We start from the raw sequence: 20637 nt of genomic DNA on the forward strand, positions 1-20637 counted from the left end.
GTTATGGTTTATGAAGTTAGTACTGGAAATGTCATTAAGTTCTTTGGAATTGTTTTTGTCTTTTTTTTTTTTATCAGGTATTTGTCTTCCTTCTAGGTATGTGGGTCCTTCAAGGATGCGAAAGACGTACTCTTGAATGACATCAAATATTTCCAGGCTACCATTACAGACCATGTATTTTGCTGAGAAAAGGAAAATTTAAGGGCTCTTTCTGCAGTGATGTCAGTCATATGGGGGATATTGTACTGTAAAATGAGCAGTGAATAAAAGGGAGAAACAAAATTTTTTCTGATGACATAGGTGGATATTTGAGAAACTATGGGGTATGTATGCTTTATTTGTGCTGCAAATGGTGGTGGGATCTACAAATGATTCTAAGGATAGCCATGGTGATGAGACTGGACTGGTGTGCTATATGTTTTAGAGTACAGGCAAATGAATGCGAATTGTGAAGTTACTGTGCCTTAATGCTTAGTAACTCGGACACAGGAGGCTGACCGCTTGTGCAATCCCGGGCTGACTGTGATATAAGACACATTCTGTCTGCCATTAGGCTGTTCTGTGTGTTGTCTGTGTGAGAGCTTGGGAAGTCACACTATCCATCTGCCTCAACCTCCTACCTGTGAAATAAGAGCAATACATCCTTCGTGTTTTGTGTTTAGAATTAACACTATATGAAAAGAAACATATATGCCAAGTGTACAATGTAGTGGAAATGGTCCTGGTAGGTGTAGGGCTGCTATCATCAAGTAAGCAAAAATTCATCTATTCAAGAGTGTATGGCTGTATGTGCATACGATGCTTGGAACTGACCGTATTTTCTATAAATAAGATTGTTTAAGACTGTTTAAATACTTACATTATGAAACCAGGCATCCAGGTTTTTTATTATATTTAATTCAAAATGTAGTTGGTCTGAAGCATCTATATTTTGTGGCCCAATGTGGATATTTAAACAAACAAAAACCTTACCAAATATTGTTTCTGTGAATGCAGAGAAAAGGTTTTCTTACTGCTTAAAAATATAATCCCTTGCAACTGTTCTGAGAAAGTTATATATAATGTCTGTGTTTGGGAGCAGAGGTGGTTGTCTTTTTATCGTTTTTTTTATTTTTAATTTTCTCTTTAAAGAAGCCTTATTCCATATTTATTCTTTCCTTGGGAAAACTTGAAAAGAATGGCAAATTTTTAGAAAATGGTTTTGAGTATTTTCCTTAAACACTGGTTGGTGTGCACCTAAATTCCTGAATATTTCACATACAACTAGGCTTTTTCAGCTATTGCAGCAACTGGTGAGATAGTTAAATTTTGTCTCCCAGCTGCCAGGCATCGAGTCATTAGAGACCCAAGTGAGAGGGGGAAATGCTTCCTCTGCTAGGTCAAGAGGCTTAAAATGGAAGATGCCTACCTCCAGTTCAGAGGAGGTAGGAGAAAAGGTAGTGAGTAGAGGCAACAGAGGAGGGAGAAAGCAAAGAGATAAGTGTAGGTTATGAGGAAGATCAGGAAGAAAAGGTTGCATGCTGAGATAGAACAACTATGAAGACTGAAAATACTGAAACAGCTGCTTTTAATTTTTTTTTCAGATCAAATCTCCCTTTTTATGATAGCTTTCCCTATTTCCCCTTATTGCTCCCCTCCTGCCACACATGTATTTCTGTAGCTTTCAAACTTCAGCATCTGCAAAAGAAAATGATAGTAGGAAAGAAGGGACTGCTCGCAGATATTATCTTTAACCTCTGCTAAGTACTGGCCAACATCAGGGCCAGCATGTCATGTGGATTTGGTTCCTGGGGATGGAGGAGTGGGAGGTTAAATGAAGCTTAGCCTTGGATAGCTCTCTTAATACCCTGTGTCTGCTGTTGCAGGTGCATGGATTTATTTTGCAATTTCTTGTATTCTTCCACTGAGATGTATTCCACAACCTCTAGTTTGAATACCACTGGAGCAGATTGTAGTCCCCATAAGGGAAGGCATTCTTCTAGGTTTATTTTCCTTTTTAGAAACCCATGAGCCAGTATTAATAAAATCTGTAATAAAAGCTAATTCTGGCTAATGCTAGCTAAGTCTTCTCATTTGGTGTCTGCACATAACTAAATTCTATAAAATTTTGTAAGAGAAATTCTTATGCCATATCAACAGAACAAAGTATTGTTCACATTTAAATCATTATAGACAACAGCCACATTATGTGGAGCATGTTGGGTTATAAACTTAGGGTAGGAAATGCTGGAATGAGGTGTCTGTGGTAGCCCTAGTTGTAGAGTGTTTATCTGGTGTTGGGCAAGGCCATTACAGAGTAGTTTGGTGTTTTTCCTTTATGCCTATCTTTAGACGTTCAGGTGTTGATCTGTAGGTCCCTACTGCTGTCAGTGCTCAGTATAAGTTTTGAACCTATACATTTCTATATGAGACAAAACAACCTTACAACTGCGGCAGACTGCAGTATCTTAATCTTATTTCAGGTGACAATTTCAGCCTTCACGTTTGTTTCCCATTTTGCACATTTTGAAAACATACTTTTCCATTGCAGAATTACCATGAAGATTTCACAGGAGTGCTCTCAAGATTGATTTGTTAATGGTTTTGAAGCCATTAATCTGGTAAATATGTCTTGCAGACTTGGGTGGTATTTGTGAGTTCAGTGTTGTATAATGCTGTTGTAAAGCAAAAAAAATTTACAATATATAAGGTACGTGACCTTTAATAGGGAAATGAGAAATGATGCCTTTCTACGGGTGGCTGGCTCCAGAAAAATCAGTATGTCTGTGTGATCCTATAGGAAGTTCAGAAGCCAGACCCAGCCTTTAGGATATTTCCATCTGGCTTCGTGCCCTTCTCCCGAAGACTTGGAACAGGCTGCTAGAGCACTAAGTGGCATCCAAAGAGCAGTAGTCTTCCATCTTCTCTCACTCGAGTTCACCTACATGATATTATACTTGCAACTTGTTCCTCTAGTAATCAGCCAGCTGCATGGGTGGGAAGCAGCTGGCCCCAGTTAGTCTGCCACAGCACCCTTGCAGTTGCATCTCTGAGGACAGGGGAGGAGATGTCCCTGAAAATGGTGACAAAGATCAGATAGTCCCGTCAGCACATATAATGGCTGGATACTAGAGCAGCATTTGCATTGTCTTCCAATGCAGCAACTACACACTTAAATGTATGGACAGGAGATGCTGAATTTAGTTTTTATGGACAACTTGCATTCTGCTACCCTTAATTTTTGAGCACTCAAGTGTACAGTGTTAGATGTCCAGACAGTTCTTAATTTAGCTCTGTGTGCTTCTGTTATCCATAGAATATTTGATAATGTTGTATGTCAGAAGCAGATAATGTATTTATTGCAGCAAGGACTTTTTTTGGGCCAGAAGAAGGATAAGATTGTCTCTCTTGTAACCACACTTGCAATATGATTATGGTAGCCTTGCTATGCAATTCTGGCTAGGTACGGCATGGCTGCATTGGAGTTTATGTAATACAGTTCAGTACACAATGGGAAATACTTGATTCTACATGAAAAAGATCATCTTAATATAACAGTTTTATTGCCCTGGTTGCTTGAAAAAAACTCGGTGTCTCAGCTTTCTTGTTGTATTTTGGTACTCCAGACAAATGTAAAAGGATTAGAAAAGATGTCATTAGGATAGAAAGTTAAAGTTGTCACAAATGCTGAAACATAGGCATGGAGTCGAAGGTGTCGCTTAGCCTAGTGTAAAATAATTGTGTAAGAGAGTACAAATGAAAAAAAGGGCAGCTTCTAAAAACCTGTACTTTTTTTTTTCTTACTGTCTTGAGATCAGTTCGTGTCATATCTTCCCCCCCCCCCCCCCCTTCCCTCCTCTCAGTAATCTGTATGCCATATTGTTACTGTGAAATGAAATTGGTGAACAAATAATGCTGCAGCAGTGTGCCAGTTGTAGACACTTGTGATTTCTCTGGTAGCTTATCTTTCACTCCACCCATTTTGTATTTCTTCTGCCTGTCTCCTTTGCCTCGCCCTCCTTCTGTCTGAGGAGCACAATCCTCTCTCTAGGATTGTGATTCTAGAGGTGACTATGTGACTGGACATTTGGAGGACATTAAATGGAAAGGAGAGGGATTGTGTCCAGACAGGGAAGGCTTTAATAACTTGTTAGTTGCTTCTGACACAAACTCTTTGCCGTTCCGTTGGAAAGCTGCAAATGTAGCTGAAGCTGCTGTAACCTCTCTAATGGAGAAGTGTGGGCAGATATAAACTACTCCAGTTACATAAAAAATTGAACAAAGCGGTATCTTTTTAAATGTAGCTGTTATCTTCCCTGTACGGAACAATGTCATCCTGACCAGCGGTTATTTATAAAGGCTGCACTCAGTGTACATTTCAGTTTGAGTTAAGGCTTGCTAGTATAGGTAAATAATGGAAGTCTTGCATTGTGACACAAGTGTTGGCTTGGCAGATTGGTTTTCTTGTTTATTTGCATTTATTATTCACATTCTCTACCTGCTTTCATGTTAGAATCCTTTTGAATGTGCCATGGCCTTATTGCCTTCTTAAATTCCATTGCCCACCTCTCACAGGTATCCAACTGTGATACTACAAGGTGACAATTTCCTTTTGCTGGGTGGCAACAGTTTTGCTCTTCTAAAGAGGATTCTTTAATAATAATGGTTAAAAATTTGCAGCAGACTACTTCTGTAGTTGCATGCTGTTTCAGAGTGAGGAGTCATTTATGTTCCTTCAATCCAGTATTTGATAGCTTCCAGTCAGTAGAATGATTTGAGGATGACTGCTAAACAGTGGGAATGCACATGAAAAAGGTGAAAAATAAGGACAGAAAGAGAATTGTCATTAATACTTTCTTAATAATGGTATTCTTAAAAGATGTAAGCAGGAAAAAGAGCTGCTAAAACCTCAGAATTAAATTTCTGAATAACATTTCAGTTACAGCTTTTGATTACTTTTTTTTTTTTAGTGCAATGTTTATAGGCTATCCTCTGGTTAGAGACTAGCCTCTAAACCCTCCTTACTGAAATACTTTAATATACCAGAAATGGAAAAAATTGACTTTTTTAAGTAAGTAAAATTTGTGGAAGTATCTACTATTTCGAATCACAGACTTGAAGCTTCTAAATAACAAATCATAAAAATTCCTATTTTAACAACTTATGTTAAAGTGATCTGATTAAAACGTCTCACTTCTAGACTACTAGAACTTTGACATCTTGTGTCTTTTTGGGGGCAAAATTGTTAAATTTCAAAATTACTTCAAAAGTTAATCCTACAGTGGAAACAGTTGTGCAGCTCAGGGATTTGCAGGGGACTTTAGTTCCTCAGTAACGGTTATTGGGCCTGTATTACTCTGTTTTGGCACTGGTACAGTGTATGATTCATTTTTGTCTCATGCTAGCAAGGAAACCACAAGCATATTGCAGCATAACAAGGTTAGAGAAGTATATTTCAAATCAAATATGAAACAGTCATCAAGGATATTTATTAATTCTGTGGAACTTTCATCCTGCGTTATAAAGCAGATCTGGGGGAAAATGAATCTCTTGGCAGATGTTTTACCTTTGCCGTAGGCAATTGCGTGCCGGCTGAAGAATGGAGCTGGTGATAATACTCCATTCTTGAAACCTCAAAGAGTTTTGGAGTTTGTTTACCCTGGCTGTTTCCTCCTCTTCACCACCCTCCTGAATACACATAACAGTGTTTGTTGAATTGGTTTTGGTAGCCAGAGGAAAGGTCTGGGTTGAGACTAAAGCCTAGGATTCATACCTGTATAGTGATTCTTACAACTGAGGGGAAGTAAGCTGTGATAGCTGGACTTTCCAAGGCGCAGCTGGCATTGGGTCCAGGTATTTTATATTTTTCCAGTCTTGCTGGGAGATGGCAAACACATTCAGGTTTGTCCAGATCACAGTCCATTGAGCTTGAACAGTTGGCTGCTGTTAACTCCAGGTAATGTTTGATAGTGTCACCAGGTTATCTAGAGGCCGACGTGGCCCTTTGTGAACATGAAACTTGAAGCTCTTTGGGTTTGTTTTTTGTTCAAATGTCAACATCATCTCTGGTTTGTCTGGTTTCTCTGCCAGATGCTCATTTTTCTCCCAGAAACTGATTTTCTTTCGAGAACAGTAATGTTGTCAGTGGCTGGGGAAGCTGAGTGCTGTTACCCTTGAATGTTCGTGTGCAGGTTTGTAAAATCCATTTAAAGTCTGCTTCAGCTACTGCTGTCCTCTGTGAAGGGTCTTGTCTTTTGTGTGGGACTCTCAATATGTCAGACAGAAGCTCTGATAGAAATGAGGAGCCTTTAATTGTAAATGTATGGGGGTAGCTGAGAGTGAGGTGTGAGGATGGTTTGCAAGGTCCTAGTGCCATTAGTGGACTGCAAGTGCTCTTTTGTGTACAGACTTGAGCTTGAGGATCTGAGACATGAGCAGTCCCACTTGTGAATGTGCCTTCATGTCTGTGTGTGGCTTGCTATGTTTGAGTGAAAATTCAGAATGTTGTCATTGTTGGATTGGTGCAGAGGTGAACCCTGGTAGCTGTGAAAAGCTGAGTGCATAGAGGAGCCTTTTGAGTTAATTTCTGAGATCTTTTTAGTATTATTGTTCATTCCCCAAATAGCTAGTGTGAGGTATTCTGCCACCATCATAGACACAGTGTCTGCAGGCAGTTTCAGGAATCTTTTTAAAATGATCTGCGGAGCATACAAACTGTTAGCTTTGGCTCCAATTTCTGCTTTTAGAGTATTTCAGATGTTCTTACTTGAGGCATCTGCTTTGTTTTTGAAGATGGAAAAGAAGACAAGTGCACTGCCGTCTGCCCTCCCTCTGTCTGGGTCACGCTGCTTGACTCGAAAGGACAAGGTGTGCTAGTTGAGGGCTTGTGCTGGTTCTGGCTGAGCTGCTATGATGGGACAGGAGGACATAAACAGGGCAGCAGGCTGTGCCTCTGTGTTGCCTACTCTCTGGTCACTGCTTAGCTGGTTGCTTCAGCTGACCTCTTCAGTTTTCATGGGCACTGCTTTGTTCTCCCTCTGCCTTTGATTGATACAGAGAATTACCTGAAGCCTGGAAAATGAGCCAGTTAGATGAAGAGACTGTGCCCGATACAGCAGCAGTCTCGGACTGAAAAATTGAATTGTCCTCTCTCACTTCCTGCTCTTCTGCATTTGTTTCTTGATTCAGGAATCTAACCTCTGAGTTACACAGCACAATGAAGGCTTAATGTAACTACTTCAGAAGCATTTGTTGGCAAGAAAACTTTGACGTCAGCAGAGTTAGGGTGAGGTTTGCATTGTGCACATGCAACCACTCCGGCTGGTGTGGAAAATGGCATGTAGGAATTGAAGCAGGATTTGGAGGGGGGTGGTGGGGGGGTGGTGGTGGTGTGTGGAATCATTGTGAATGGTGTTTGTAGCATTACTTCTAGGTGTATGTGTTTTGTGGGTAGAAAATGTACTTGACAAACTATATGTTGTCCCATTTGTTTATTACAGGCATTTCAGATTGTTTTGTAAATATTTATGCCTGACACTCTGCTTGCAGGATATTGCTTTTAGCTCTTTAAACTGTGATTATAGTAGCAGTTCTTTGCTGGTGTTCCATGCGAAAGTATTTTTGAGCAGCAAACCCCATGTATTGCTAAAGGTTTTGTTGTTTTTGTTTTTGTTGTTTTGTTTTTTTGTTTTTTTTTCCCCAGTGTTAACATGAGGTTTAGATAAGCAGAAAAAAAACAGTATTCATCTACTGCAATTTGAAATTCCTAGTGGTTGACTTCCAAGTAGAAAGAAAGCAAAGACTTAAAAACTGTGAATTCATGAGCTGCCAGAGAAAGCTGTATTTTACTTTTAAGATGAACAAAGAATTGACTTTTGTTATTGTTGATCATTTCTAAGTCAAAGAGGTTTGTTTAAATATGAAAGCCTGTGCTTTATATTCAGTGTAAGATACTTGTTTCGTCTGGGATTTATCTGGCTGCAAACAGCTCAGGAGAGCTGTGTAAGGCCTGAACAGAATTGTTTGTGTCACTGTGATGGGATTCAAAGTCTGGCTGGAAGACTGCAGCTGATGTAAAAAAATAAGCAAAAAGCTTTTGTAGTGCTTACTTACTCTGGTTTTTAAAGGGAAAAAATCATCCCAGCATTTGAGGACTGTCTCAGGTTTAGGCTAGCAAGTACTCTTGGCCAGAGGCAGCATCTTCTGCACTCATTCAGTTTACCAAATGTTATGTTTCTGTGGTCTAGGAAGCTTTTATATCTGACTTAAGGTGTTGGGGGTTTTTTTAGAGTTTTACTAAAAAGGGTATAGTTGAAGGCGTATTACCAGTGTTGCTGTTTGAAAACCACAAAGTACGGTTTTTACCTCAGAGCCTGAAATAGCACAGGTTTGCTTGGAGACTGTAATTAGAAAGTGTTTAGCTGTTCACAGTAATGGAGAAAAGCACAGTTGCTTTTCTAGGAATTGCCTGATGCTTGATTTATGTGTGAACTTTTGTGCCTGTAATTCTTTGAAATGGATGATGTGTCACAGTCTGTCCAACAAAGGGGCCTAACTAATGATGATTCCATAATTGTGTAGAAAGAGCTGTTTAAGATGATGCTATGTGGAAGAAAAGAGTAACATCCACCAAAAGTGTATTTAAAGATGTGTTAGCATATGTGAGATTGCACATGTAAATATGGAGGGGGAAGGTATTAGGGGGAAAAAGGCTCTCTGCTCAAAAGCATGAGGGCAGGGGAGCTGTATTTCAGAAATACTCCCTGTGTTATGGGGCCTGGCAGTGAAGGTGTAGCTTGCTAATTTAAAAGTCATGGAGTAAGTGGAATAGTGCAAATACATCTTGACCCACACTTATTTTCTGCTTTCCGGCAGCTGCTCACCAAGTGTGCCAGCAAGCACTGCTGCAGCACTCCTCAGCTGGCAGGGTGGAATCACTCCAGGTCCTGTGCGTTTTCTTCTGACTTTGTATTCAGTTGTTAAGTATATTGAGCACAGCAGGGAACCTTGGAATGCTGGGGTTTTTTTACAAGTTTGTTGTGAAGCATTCTGACAATCCAGAATATCACAGCATTGCCAGGGTTTCATCACCACTGTGTGATGCAGTGTCTTCTGACATGAAAGACTGTATGACCGCTGGCTAATGCGCAAATGCGCAGTGGCTTGCAGAGGATTCACAAACTCTCCTGTATTGCTGTATGCTTGGGTGCCGTTTACAAGGCAACAGTTAGAAGTTTCACAAGAGTAAGTCTTTAAAGCCAAGAGTGGGTGTTTTTGCACAAAATTTTCTAGCCATTGGCAGGTTTTTGAGCGTAGAGAAACTGCTTACTCCCCAGTTGGTTGCAGTTACACTGTGTTGCTGTCAGTGAAAAATGTTTGGAAAAACTTGCATTAAAACTGGCTAAGCCTTGCTGTGTGCTGACATAGCATATTTTTTGGCATTGGAAATTACGTTGTTGTAGGTGGAATAACTGTGCTGGCAGAATAACTCCTCTGGTTGACATATATTGTATTTCCAGCATAGGTACAGCCTCAGGTACACTTTAAAGTCACTCATTCAGCTTTCTCTTGCTTTGTGCTTTTTAACTACTGGTTACACTGTTTATAGTGCTAGTAGACTCTTTCTGTAAAGGCTGCCAGATAATTCCCCTTCTCTTGCGCTGTCTATGCTGAATGGGCTCTAGCTTTTCAGCCTGGTCTTTTTTATTTATTTATTTTCAGCAGGACTGGAAGAATCCTTTCCACTGACTTGCCCCCAAAGAAACGTCAGTAACACTGGAATTTTCACCTCATGTATTCACAAGCAAATACATCAGTGCTTGATGCCTAGTCAGTTTGTCTTTACCTTCCTCTTGTAATGTTCTCCTTTTGTTCTACATTAGGTTTGGCATTGACATAAGTTTCGTGGTACTTTTGCCATTTCCTGACGCCAATGGTTTTTCTGGAGGCAGTGAGTGTTTCCTGTCTGGAAGCTAGAGGCAGTGTTCCTGGCAGGATGAAGTATTTTTGTTTCCCTGGCTAGATCTTTCCCTGTCTTTGTTTTTGTCTCTCTTTTGTTTTTTGTTTTGTTTTGTTTTGTTTTCATTTTGGTCTGTATTTGAAATTGCACCAGTTTAACCAGAGCTATCATTAAACAAAATATGGACTTGGTGATTTGAAATACATCCATGCAGAGTTTTTCAGTAACATACTAACGGAATAAATTCACAGGCCAGGCAGCAGTAGGATTGGGTATATTATACTAGGCTTTGCTCTAATCTCATTTCTTGGGTGAACAGGAGCAGTTAGTTACACTGGGGTACCTTTGTACCTGACCTGAGAGCAGTTGCAGCAGTTATGGGATTAGCCATAGCAGAATTCAGAAAACTCATAGTTCTTGTCTGTATCATGGGCTTGATGCTGCTAAAATAGACACACAATCACCCAGGTCTTTCTGAAAATTTTATATTGAATTATATTTACCAGAATTAGTAGTTTCTCTGTAAAGAGGCATCAGCCGAGATCAATACACAGTGGCTATTCAGTTCTCAAGGGCCGAGATATTGTCAGTCTACAGTGGTTTAGTAAATTGCTGTAAGTCATCACAGTGGCTTTTAGAAACTAACCCGGTTCTTATGACAGCCCATGGTAAGGTAACACAGCCAAACTTGATCTCACTGGAAGAATTCAGAACTGTTACTAACTTGCTCTTTTTAACTGTTTTAGTTTACAAGTTTTATCCAAAGTATATCTGTTTTGTTAATAAAACTGGGAAAATAGCACCAGAGGATTAAAAAATAATCCATTAATAGTTTCCAGCACTTCTGTGTTGAGGCAAAGCTGTTTCAAGATCAGTGTGTGGGGTGGCTTTGTTTATTTTTGTTTTTGTTTATTAATATATTTTTCTTTCTTTCTCCCCCACCCTGAAAATAGAGGTTAATTTTATGCCAGAGAAAAGACAGAGCTGGAAGAGGCTGCCTGTTAGCTGATCAAGAATATCTTCAGTTCAAGACAAACTTCTGGCCCTTGTTGAATTTAAGAATCAATAGGGGCCAGGAACTGAGATCTGCTAACTCTTATATATCCTTTCAGACTGCCATCTCTGTGGCGTACTGTTCAGATTCTGTGTGTAGTGTCTCTGGAAATTCTGTTATTGATTTCAGATCCCTCTACTACAATATGTCTCACCTTGTATCTTGATACGCTTACATCTGGTTTGTTTTTCTAGTAGGACAAACTTTAAAGCCTGGTGGAAAACAAAAGCTTGTCAGAATTCAATATATAGCCATTACTGTTTGATTGGGCAAAACTACAGATCTGAAATGACATTTGGGAATGCTTTTCTATAGGAATGATCTCGGCATTCAGGAGTGTTGCAGTGTTTTCTACTTGCAGGATTGGTGACACTGCTGGAAGCAAAACTTTCTGAAGTTGTTTCACTGGTGTGTATATTTATTCCAGTTATTGTGCAATGTATAGTTTGGAATAAAAAGCAGCTGCAGGAAATTCCAGGGTATCATTCAGCAGTAGTAAAGAGTAAAACCCGAAGTGGTGGATACTTGCTTTTAACTAGAATAAATATAGAGCTGAAAACCTGAACGCTTGCTTTGGGATTATTTTGCTATAGTAGTTGCCAGATAATGTGCTTTGTTTTATTTATAGTTTCAGGCTGCATTGGTGAATCAGTCTGTTCATACCATATAAGCCTTCTCAGAAGACATAATTCAGAATTAAGTTCCTTAGCTCTTTTATATTGACTGCTCTTACAGATGATTAGGATTTTAAAAGCAGAATTTACAATATATTTTCACTTTAGGGGTGGGGAAGACTTTGGGTTTGAATTTTTGTATTTGTCTCAGGCAAAGTCATCTGTCAGTCTTTTGAATGATGTGTTCATACTGGCTAATTTTCAGCTGATGGTCATAAAGAACGCTCTAATACAGTTAGATTAAAACTTTTTTTTGTGCATAGGCAGCTTGTGCGGTTTTTAATCCTGGAGTGCTGCTTCCACATTCCATATCTCTAGCTATATTTTGGAATTGTCAGATATTCTGGAACATTACTTCAGTGTATACATAGAAAAAATCAATCTCCCCACAATATTTAGAAATGAAAGTACATGCTCAACATTGCCCAGAGAATGTATTCCCATCACTTAGGCAAGAAAATAATTATGCTAGTGTGAGGATTCTAATGATTAAAGGATTAACATAGTTAAAAGTTCTGGTGATGTTTTGTTTTCCTTCCTTCCTCTCCTTGTCTTTCCAAGACTTTGGTTTCTGTTGGCTGAGTTTGGTGTACATTTGCTTACAGTGCATAGGATAAGCTTTTCAACACAGCAAGCAAGCACATAGTTGAACTAAGACTGCTCTGCTGAGTTAGATAAGGGAAAATTGATCCTACTAGTCTTATTTGAGAAAGATGTAGGCCTGAAGATTCACAAAGAAGCAGCTCTCCAGTGAGTTCTTAGCTTTGATCAACCATTGCACTCAATACCCAGATTTAATGCTGCTGGTTTGGAAAATTAATGTTTTTACAATTTAAGGAATTTTTGCTTGTTTGTCACCAGACTGAGGGGAGGTGCTTGAAGTGAACTCTCTTCTTTAACAAGCGTTATGTGCAAGAGGAACAGTTTTGCTGGAGTTGGCAATCAGTCATTCAGAGACTTTCGGAATGAGTTGAAGCAGCTTGTGAGACTTCCTTTCCTAATAGCAGCTGTCATGGACACATGATGCAGAATGTATTGCACAGAAATTTCTAAGGAAGAAGCATAACTTGTTTTATTAATAAGCTGTTGAAGATTTTTCTAGCTTCAGGATTGGTTTGTCGTGTCACTGTGACTTTTAAAATAGAACACTGTATATCAGTTAACATTTGGCAGTTCTGCAGCGTGTACTCTGCAGGCTTCTGTGTCTTTTAAATACGGTCAATCTTTTGACTTTAGTGCCTGGTCAGTCTGGCTGTCTCAGGCTTTGAACCTAAGTGGTTTCCTAGTCTGTGTGTTTGCTTTATTGTTTTACAAACAATATTGCTTTGTTCTGGAAGTGAAAGTAGAATTTCCAGATAATTGACACAGGACTTTAAGGAAAAATAAAGTGCAGTCAGAATAAACTGGGACATGGTAACAGTGCAGTATGTAGATTTTTAAGAGATTAAAATATCTCTGTCTCACAAGTGCTTTTCTCTTAAATTCTTGTATAACAGTATCTCTGAATAGCGGATTTTCTTATAACATGATTTGGAATATGAAGTAACAATCTGGACAGAAAGTTGATTAGAGAAACCATAATGTTTTAATTCAGTGTTTTTTGAAAGATACTTTACAAATAAATAGCAGTCTCCTTGCTTTAGTGAACATCCCAGTTGAAATGTAGATTATCAGCTGAAGAGAAAAGCTTGCATGTGATAAGGGAATTACTCCAGCCTTTTGTCTGCTTTTGGTACCTAGTGATAGTCTTTTATTTAATTTTTACAAGGCATTTTACATAGCGTCTGTGAGCTGATCCCAATTATTACAAGACTTCCCAAAAGTAATGCAGAGTCTGTTTATAGGAACCCCAAAGAATGTCCTTTTGCTCCTGGAAGACCTCATGTTTCTCACTCGGCACTGGTCTAGTGGTCTACATGTGTCAAGTGGGCTTGTCCAAGAGAGTTTAACTTCTTTTCAGATTAGGGATGTGGGCCCTACTCTGTTCTGCTTATCAGTTCTGTGCTGGTATGGGTATGTCCCAGATCTTGTCAGCACCTTTGCTGAGCCTGATGCAAACACCAGTGTGAAACTGGTCAGTGAATGCCTGGTACAATAAGTGTGGGCAGCTTAACTCCCAGTGTTTGGAATATGCACAAATTAAAAACATAAGATTATTTCACTGAACCTGTTCTTCTGTTGTTTGAAGATACGTAAAATTTGAGACTTGACATGGCAGATTCCTAAAGGCTTTCAAAAACTTGTCTTTGATCAGGGGAGTCCTGGTTTTGACAGCTGCGCAGGGACCATTATTTCAATAGGCTATACGAAGTATAAAGAAATGAGAGCCTAATTAACTGAATGATCAAGTAATTTTAACTCTGAAAAAGATTTACTAGAAGTAGAAGCAACTCTGGTAGCTTCCATAATGAATGGTCTTCATGCTTTAAGAGAAGCATTCACCTGTGTGGCTCCTAGAATAAAGAGTAAAAATACCTTCCTGAAAAAAGTGTCTGAGATACTAAAATTACTTTTTTGCTTAGATAAACTTCATAAAATGTGAACTACCATATCAGTGCCCTCTTTTCAAAAGAGGAAAGCTGTAATGAAGTGACATTTACATGAGTATATTTTTAAAGTCATTTTACACAGCTCAGTTTGAGTTAAATGACTTAAGTCACTTCGACTTCACATTTTTTGCATCCTGGCATAACCCTAACAAATCACTGTAAATGTCTGATAAGTATCTGTAGGTTTAAGTTTGGTTTAAAAGCTTGAGAAATCTGCTGATACAAATTTGTTAACTTTGTTTTATAGAATAAACTTTTCAGCTTAATCCAAATATTATCAACCCTTTTATTTCACCTTTTATTAGAAATCAAACTTAGAAGTCATCCAAAAACGCCACAGCAATTAAACACGTTTAGAAGTCAGTCTTCTAAAGATGTAATGGAAAACATTGCTATTCTTGGTTTTGGTTTTTGAGGGGAAATACATTGAAGGAGTCACAATTAGCAGAAAGCACTTACTGCAGTCAAGCATTTCACTTATACTGTGTTATGTTACCATTAAAGGATTTTAGTTTTCAACTTGGTGTGTATAAAAGCTCTGCCAGAACGTTTGTTGTTTCCACATAATTTTCATTTGTTTACTTCCAAGTTGCAAAGTGTTGGTTCTGCTTGTACTAAATCATCTGTGATTAAACCACCTAACAGCCTTAGCATGCTCTGAGACCATATGCATTGATGTGAATACGGTGGGGTTTTTCAGTGGGACATAGTGCTGCAGAAGCACATAGCTGTCAAAATTGTTTAGCTCTTTCAGACTGTTCCTTACTGTTTTAGCCATGCCAGATTTTTAGCTGAACCTGAGGCATGTGTAGAGCGAGCAGGGGTATGTTCTTCTAGAAATCCTCAGGCAAGCGTTTCTTTTCCCCCAGTTTAATTTAGTAGTTTAAGCTTTTGAATATTTTCTACATTTCATTCCACTAGTTTTACAATTTTTGCACCATAAACAAGAAGCAAAATGCGGTTTTGATGCCTCTTTATAGATGCTTAAAGATAACCTTGATGTTAACATCATAACTTAGAAATTCCAGGATACTATGTGATTGACAGGAGATGCTCCTTGGAAGAGGAAGGCAGAAATGTATTTTAGATCTGTGATGCATTGTCAGTGGGTGAACTTTGAGCTCTGTTTTTTTTTCTTTTTTTTCTTTTCAGCTCTCTTTAAGCTGGAGCAGTTTAAGCATCTCAAAAAGCAGCTACAGAGCATAGATGTTAGAAATTAGAAATGTAAGAGAATGAAGCTGGTAGCAGTCAGTTTTAATAAAGCAGTAGCTTTCAGTATGCTAACATAAAGATGGTGCATGGTTAAATTGCAAGGAAGAGCAAATGCCTGAAATGAAGAGTGGGTTTTTTTGGTGTTTTTTTTTGCAATACAGAAAGTCTTCATTTGCCATTTAAGCACCAATTACATGAGGGAATGTTTGAGTATTTTAGTGAGGATGTAGCTGTATCTGTGTTAATGGTGATTTTTCTCCTTTGCTAGACAAATGTTTAAGCCTGCCTTCATTTTGCAAATGTGTATGAAGCTGCTTGGCCTGATAGCAGACTCCCACGTTTGTTGGTCCGGTATGCTCAGTTGAAGGTGTAGTGGAAGAGCAGGCAGAACAATGAACTTGTGCCTCTGGTGTGTTTGGAGCATGAGGGAGTTAGTCTTCCACAGCAGCTGGCTTATAGAAGTGTAGGGGTTTTTCTTGCAAAATCTGTAGGGTTGTACTTGGCTACCCCAAAAAGTTTGGAAATTTTCAAAAAAGTTTGGAAATTTGTAAGATGAGACAAAGAAAAGTTCTGTCGTGGAGAGCTATACCAGAAGATACTTTTTACCCCTGTGATTTTTGTCAGCTGAAAATTTCTCCCTTTACAAGATTATTCTGATTTTCCTTTCTCTCCCCCTCTGCTATATGGTCAGTGATAGCACATACTTTAAAGCAGCATGGTCAAGAAGAATTCTAGAAGGACATTAGCTGGATGTTAGTTAATTTTCCTCAGCAAACAGTTTAGGAAGGATTTCTGAAGGAACAGATTGCAGTTAAGTATTGAGCTTTTTGAAAGTTACATCTTTAAATGTCATTTTGTGCTTTTGGAGCTCTTCAAATGACAAGGTGTGTTTGTGCTTTGGCAACTGGTGTTTTGTGGTAGTCTGTGGCATGAGCAGAATGCGAAGCGTGCCTGGAATTTGGATTTGTGGTAGGGCTTTAGGGATGGCAGGAAGCCAGAAACATGGTTTTTCTCTAGTCAGTTAAGCGCTTTTGAGGAAATGTTGAGGACAGTGGTGAACTTACATTTTTAGATACTCTGTGTGCGGTTTTCCTAACCCTTTGCCGTTGCCCATGTTAGTTTCCTTTGTATGTTGATGGAGTTTATACTAGTCAGATGGGGCAGAACTTGCAGAATGTTGCTGGTCAAAATCAGATCCTTTGTTGTTATTACCCTAATTGTGTGTCTCGGCTTGTTTCAAGACTTACTTGATTCGGAGTTTCATTTTTCACACAGTGTATTTCATGTGGACACACTTACTGGAATAATACAGGCGCTGTGTTCTCTGGCTGTACAGAATCAGATCATTTTTTTCCTTCTTTTTGTCAGTAAAATCATGCAGATGCTGTGTTGGGTTGGGCAACATGAGAACTGGCCAGTGCTCCAGATGGTGCTAGTAAGGCTTTTATGGTTTTTAGCATTGTAACATTTGTCTTCATTTTTTCCTGTAATAAATCATCTGCTGTATCTTTTCAGCAAAGTCATCTTTGAATGTCACTAAAATCGTAATCCAAAATTACTATATAAGGAAGAGTATGGCTTTTAAAACTGGCTTTATGCATTTAAATCTAGAGAGCATAATTGATGATTGTCTGAAATAACTGGCAACTTTCCTATTCAAAACCCTGACAAAGTTTTAACTATTTTCTTTAGAAGAGCAGTCTGCTATTTCTGAAAGACTGCTTATCAGATCCCATTACACGCAGAGAACTATAGAACTAATGGTCTCTTTCTTTAGAACACGGGAGAATCTTTGTTTAAAAAAAAAAAAGTAAAACTGGTTCATCACCAGAGCTGTTATTTCTTGATTTCTTGATTTTGTACATCTGTTGGAACTGGCAAAAATGCTGTAGTACACATTCTTTCCTCTCCAGAGAAAGGGAGGAGGGGAAGGCTTGTGGTCACAGGCTTGGCTGTAGTATTGTGTTTATTTCCTACTTTTTTTCTATTATTTTTTCTTTAAAAAAAAAACAAAAACAAACACAAAAAAAAAAACACACAAAAAACCCCAAAAAACAAACAACAAAAAAAACAACACCAAACCCACAACCAACCAACCAACCACTGTCTTGCCTGAAATGAATGCTTGGAGAGGATGGCAATTTCCACTGTCTGGTAGGATCTGTGTGAACATATGAATGTTAGTAAGAATGTAGTTATAATAATGCTTTCAAGGTTAGTCTTGTACTTCTAAAACATACAGATATAATTTATCACCAGCCATGGGCTATAGGATTTGTGTATTGGATACTGTCCACCAACTGTATGTATCTAGAACATCATGTCAAAGTCCGCGAGAGAAGGATGTCCTTTCTGTCATCACTGTTGAGCAGTTTCATTTATTTCACCTTTTCCCTTTAGATAAGGGAATGCTTTAGCTCATTTAATGAGAAACAGCAGCTATAAAGCTATTAAATTTGTTCTGGGAACAGAAGCAGGTAAAGTATCCAAGATTCCTTTTGACTAGATTTTAGGCTGAAAATGTTCCCTTAGGAGGGAATGAAGAGTGGGTTATGTTCTTGAAATATGCTTTAATAAAATAAGATTTTTTTGGATAGTGTTCCACAGAGGTAAGATTTTCCTTTGGGAGGGAGGTAATACTAATTCAGCATTTAAAAAAAAACAGACTATAGTGGCTTTTAAACTTTCTTAAAAATCAAACAAACAGTCTAGTGGTCTAAAACACATGACCTCTATTTTATAAGTCAGATGAGAGGGGGGTGTGGGTACTATGTTTTTTATGGTGGGTTCCCTTTTTTGTTTGGGTGGATTTTTTTGTTTGGTTAGTTTGTTTTTTTTTTCTTTTTAAATTCTTACACTTGAGGAAGGAAGTATTCTGGTAGGTACTACTGTAGTATTATGGTAGGGTACTACTGTACTAGATGAAAGTATAAATAGAGTAATGTTGACTTGGCTACCTGCTGGTATGTATATAATATCAAGCTACAGCAGTCTGCAGAGGACCCAGCAGTGGGTGTGATGCACATGTTGCTTTGGTGAGCTGAACAGCCCGTGGGCTATTTCTATGTTTCCTCTTCAGAGAGGGATTCCTGCTGCTGGTGGTCAGCCTTCCTCTGAAACTTCCTGGTCTTGACCCTGTCATTTCAGTGATCCTGTCCTGAAGACAGGAAATAGTTGGAAATAGTTGAAGCTTTATATGTGATGAGAATCTGGGGTTTGGGGCTTTTTTTAATAAAAGTCAGTATAATGAGAAAATCAAATGTCACCTTAACTACTGATTGCTTGAATAGCAATACGGAAGTTGAAGGGCAAGACAGCATTGGCTGTCACTCACTATGTGGCTCTGCTTCCTGAAATATTCAGGTGCCTTGCATGATAAAAATGCATCTGGGTACTTCCCTGAGAACCCTTACATTTTGAGAATATCTTGAGTTGTTTATCCACAGTGATTCAGTTCCTGCTGTCTAAATGGATTCCAGATAGACACATCTTTCTTCTAATTAACTATGTAGGGTTTGTACATGACATATGGAACGTGTAACATAGAGAAAACAGAAAAGTTTCCAATGCTCTAAGCCTATTACTAGGCTTTGTAGAAGAACTTGTTATACACTTCTTAGTTGTCACCTTGGGATATGGTAATTTCTACACATGCACACATACCATCTCCCTTAGGGAGCAGGGGAGTAAAGATGCCGTTCTCAGCACTTACTTAAGTGTTGTAAGGATATTCCTTGACCACAGGGAAATTTCAGGCTTGTTAAGATGAGAAGGATGTAAAGGATAGAACAAGCTGACAGAAAAAGTATCATGTCAGATGGTGACAAGATGGTAGTAATACGAATAACAAGTCATTAGAGTGCTGTGGCCTTTCAGAACCGAAAGCGATGGGTGTGTTTCTAATCTGATTTTTTGTTTGTTTTTTCATCTTTCCTTCTAATACAGGGAATTCCTTTGAAGAATATGCTGGAAGCGGTTTCATGTGAATTTTCTGCATGAAAACTCTCAAACTGGATTACATAATAATATGCCTGTATTCTCTGTTATTTTGATCCTTAAAAATGATTAACGTTGTATATGAAATTTAAACCATTTCTGATGAGTGACCTAGACATGAGTTTACATCGGCAAATGGGTTCTGATCGGGACCTCCAGTCTTCTGCCTCCTCTGTGAGCTTGCCATCAGTTAAAAAGGCACCAAAGAAAAGAAGAATTTCACTGGGCTCTCTTTTTCGGAGAAAAAAAGACACAAAACGCAAGTCTAGGGATTTAAATGGAGGTGTTGATGGAATTGCAAGTATTGAAAGTATTCATTCAGAAATGTGTACAGACAAGAACTCTATTTTCTCCACGTGTACCTCGTCTGATAACGGAACAACCTCTAGCAGCAAACCAAGCGGAGACTTCATGGAATGCCCCTTGTGCCTTTTGCGGCACTCCAAGGACAGGTTCCCGGAGATAATGACTTGTCACCATAGATCATGTGTGGATTGTTTGCGTCAGTATCTCCGGATAGAGATCTCTGAGAGCAGAGTTAATATTAGCTGTCCAGAATGCTCAGAACGATTTAATCCTCATGATATTCGTTTGATACTAAATGATGACATCTTGATGGAAAAATACGAAGAGTTTATGCTTAGGCGCTGGCTGGTTGCGGATCCTGATTGTAGGTGGTGCCCAGCTCCGGATTGTGGGTATGTACTTTGTTTCCCAATATCTGCAAAAAAGTGACAGCATAAATAATATTCATAACATTATGCTTTTTGAAAAGTTACTTGCTTTGCTTTAGTATTCTGTTTTGTGGTGTTTGAGTAGGTGGTAGGCAGAATTCTGTTAAAACCCAAAACAACACAACAAATGAAAACCAGAACAACAAAAAACCCCTCCTTAAGCCACGGCCCACTTTCCAATGTAAAATTCATCCTCAAGTAGGATTTTTTTCTAAACAGGGAATTACAGCAGTGTCATGAAACTTAGTGGTAGGTAGTTGCTACGTACCTTCGTCAGGCAAAAAAAAATTGAGATGTTGCACTTCCAAGGCAACAGTGCAAATCTCCAGCTAAAGAGAGGTGAAAACTTGGTGGCTGTACTTTTAACTTAGTCCATTTGTTAAAGCACAGTGGGTATTTTGGTGGGTTTTAAGTGTGAAAAAATGATTGAAGATTTTTTTTTTGATAAAAAAGCCTTTCCAGCCTTAGATATCATCCATCT

General features: G+C 38.7%; 1 protein-coding gene across 4 annotated transcripts in view; it reads left to right on the plus strand.

Annotated features, from left to right (window-relative positions):
* Positions 1-20637, plus strand: part of RNF19A (ring finger protein 19A, RBR E3 ubiquitin protein ligase) — a 61445-nt gene that overhangs the window by 18061 nt on the left and 22747 nt on the right. For all 4 annotated transcript variants that reach the window (XM_061447983.1, XM_061447985.1, XM_061447986.1 and 1 more), the window contains one exon: positions 19372-20120. In XM_061447983.1, coding sequence (XP_061303967.1) covers positions 19504-20120 — 617 coding nt within the window. In that variant the 5' untranslated portion in view covers positions 19372-19503. The remainder of the gene's footprint in view (positions 1-19371; positions 20121-20637) is intronic.

Source organism: Pezoporus flaviventris, unplaced genomic scaffold (assembly GCF_033815535.1).
Source record: "Pezoporus flaviventris isolate CSIRO_AGI_PZ_B2104156 unplaced genomic scaffold, CSIRO_AGI_Pfla_v1 ptg000007l, whole genome shotgun sequence".
Classification (NCBI taxonomy): domain Eukaryota; kingdom Metazoa; phylum Chordata; class Aves; order Psittaciformes; family Psittacidae; genus Pezoporus; species Pezoporus flaviventris.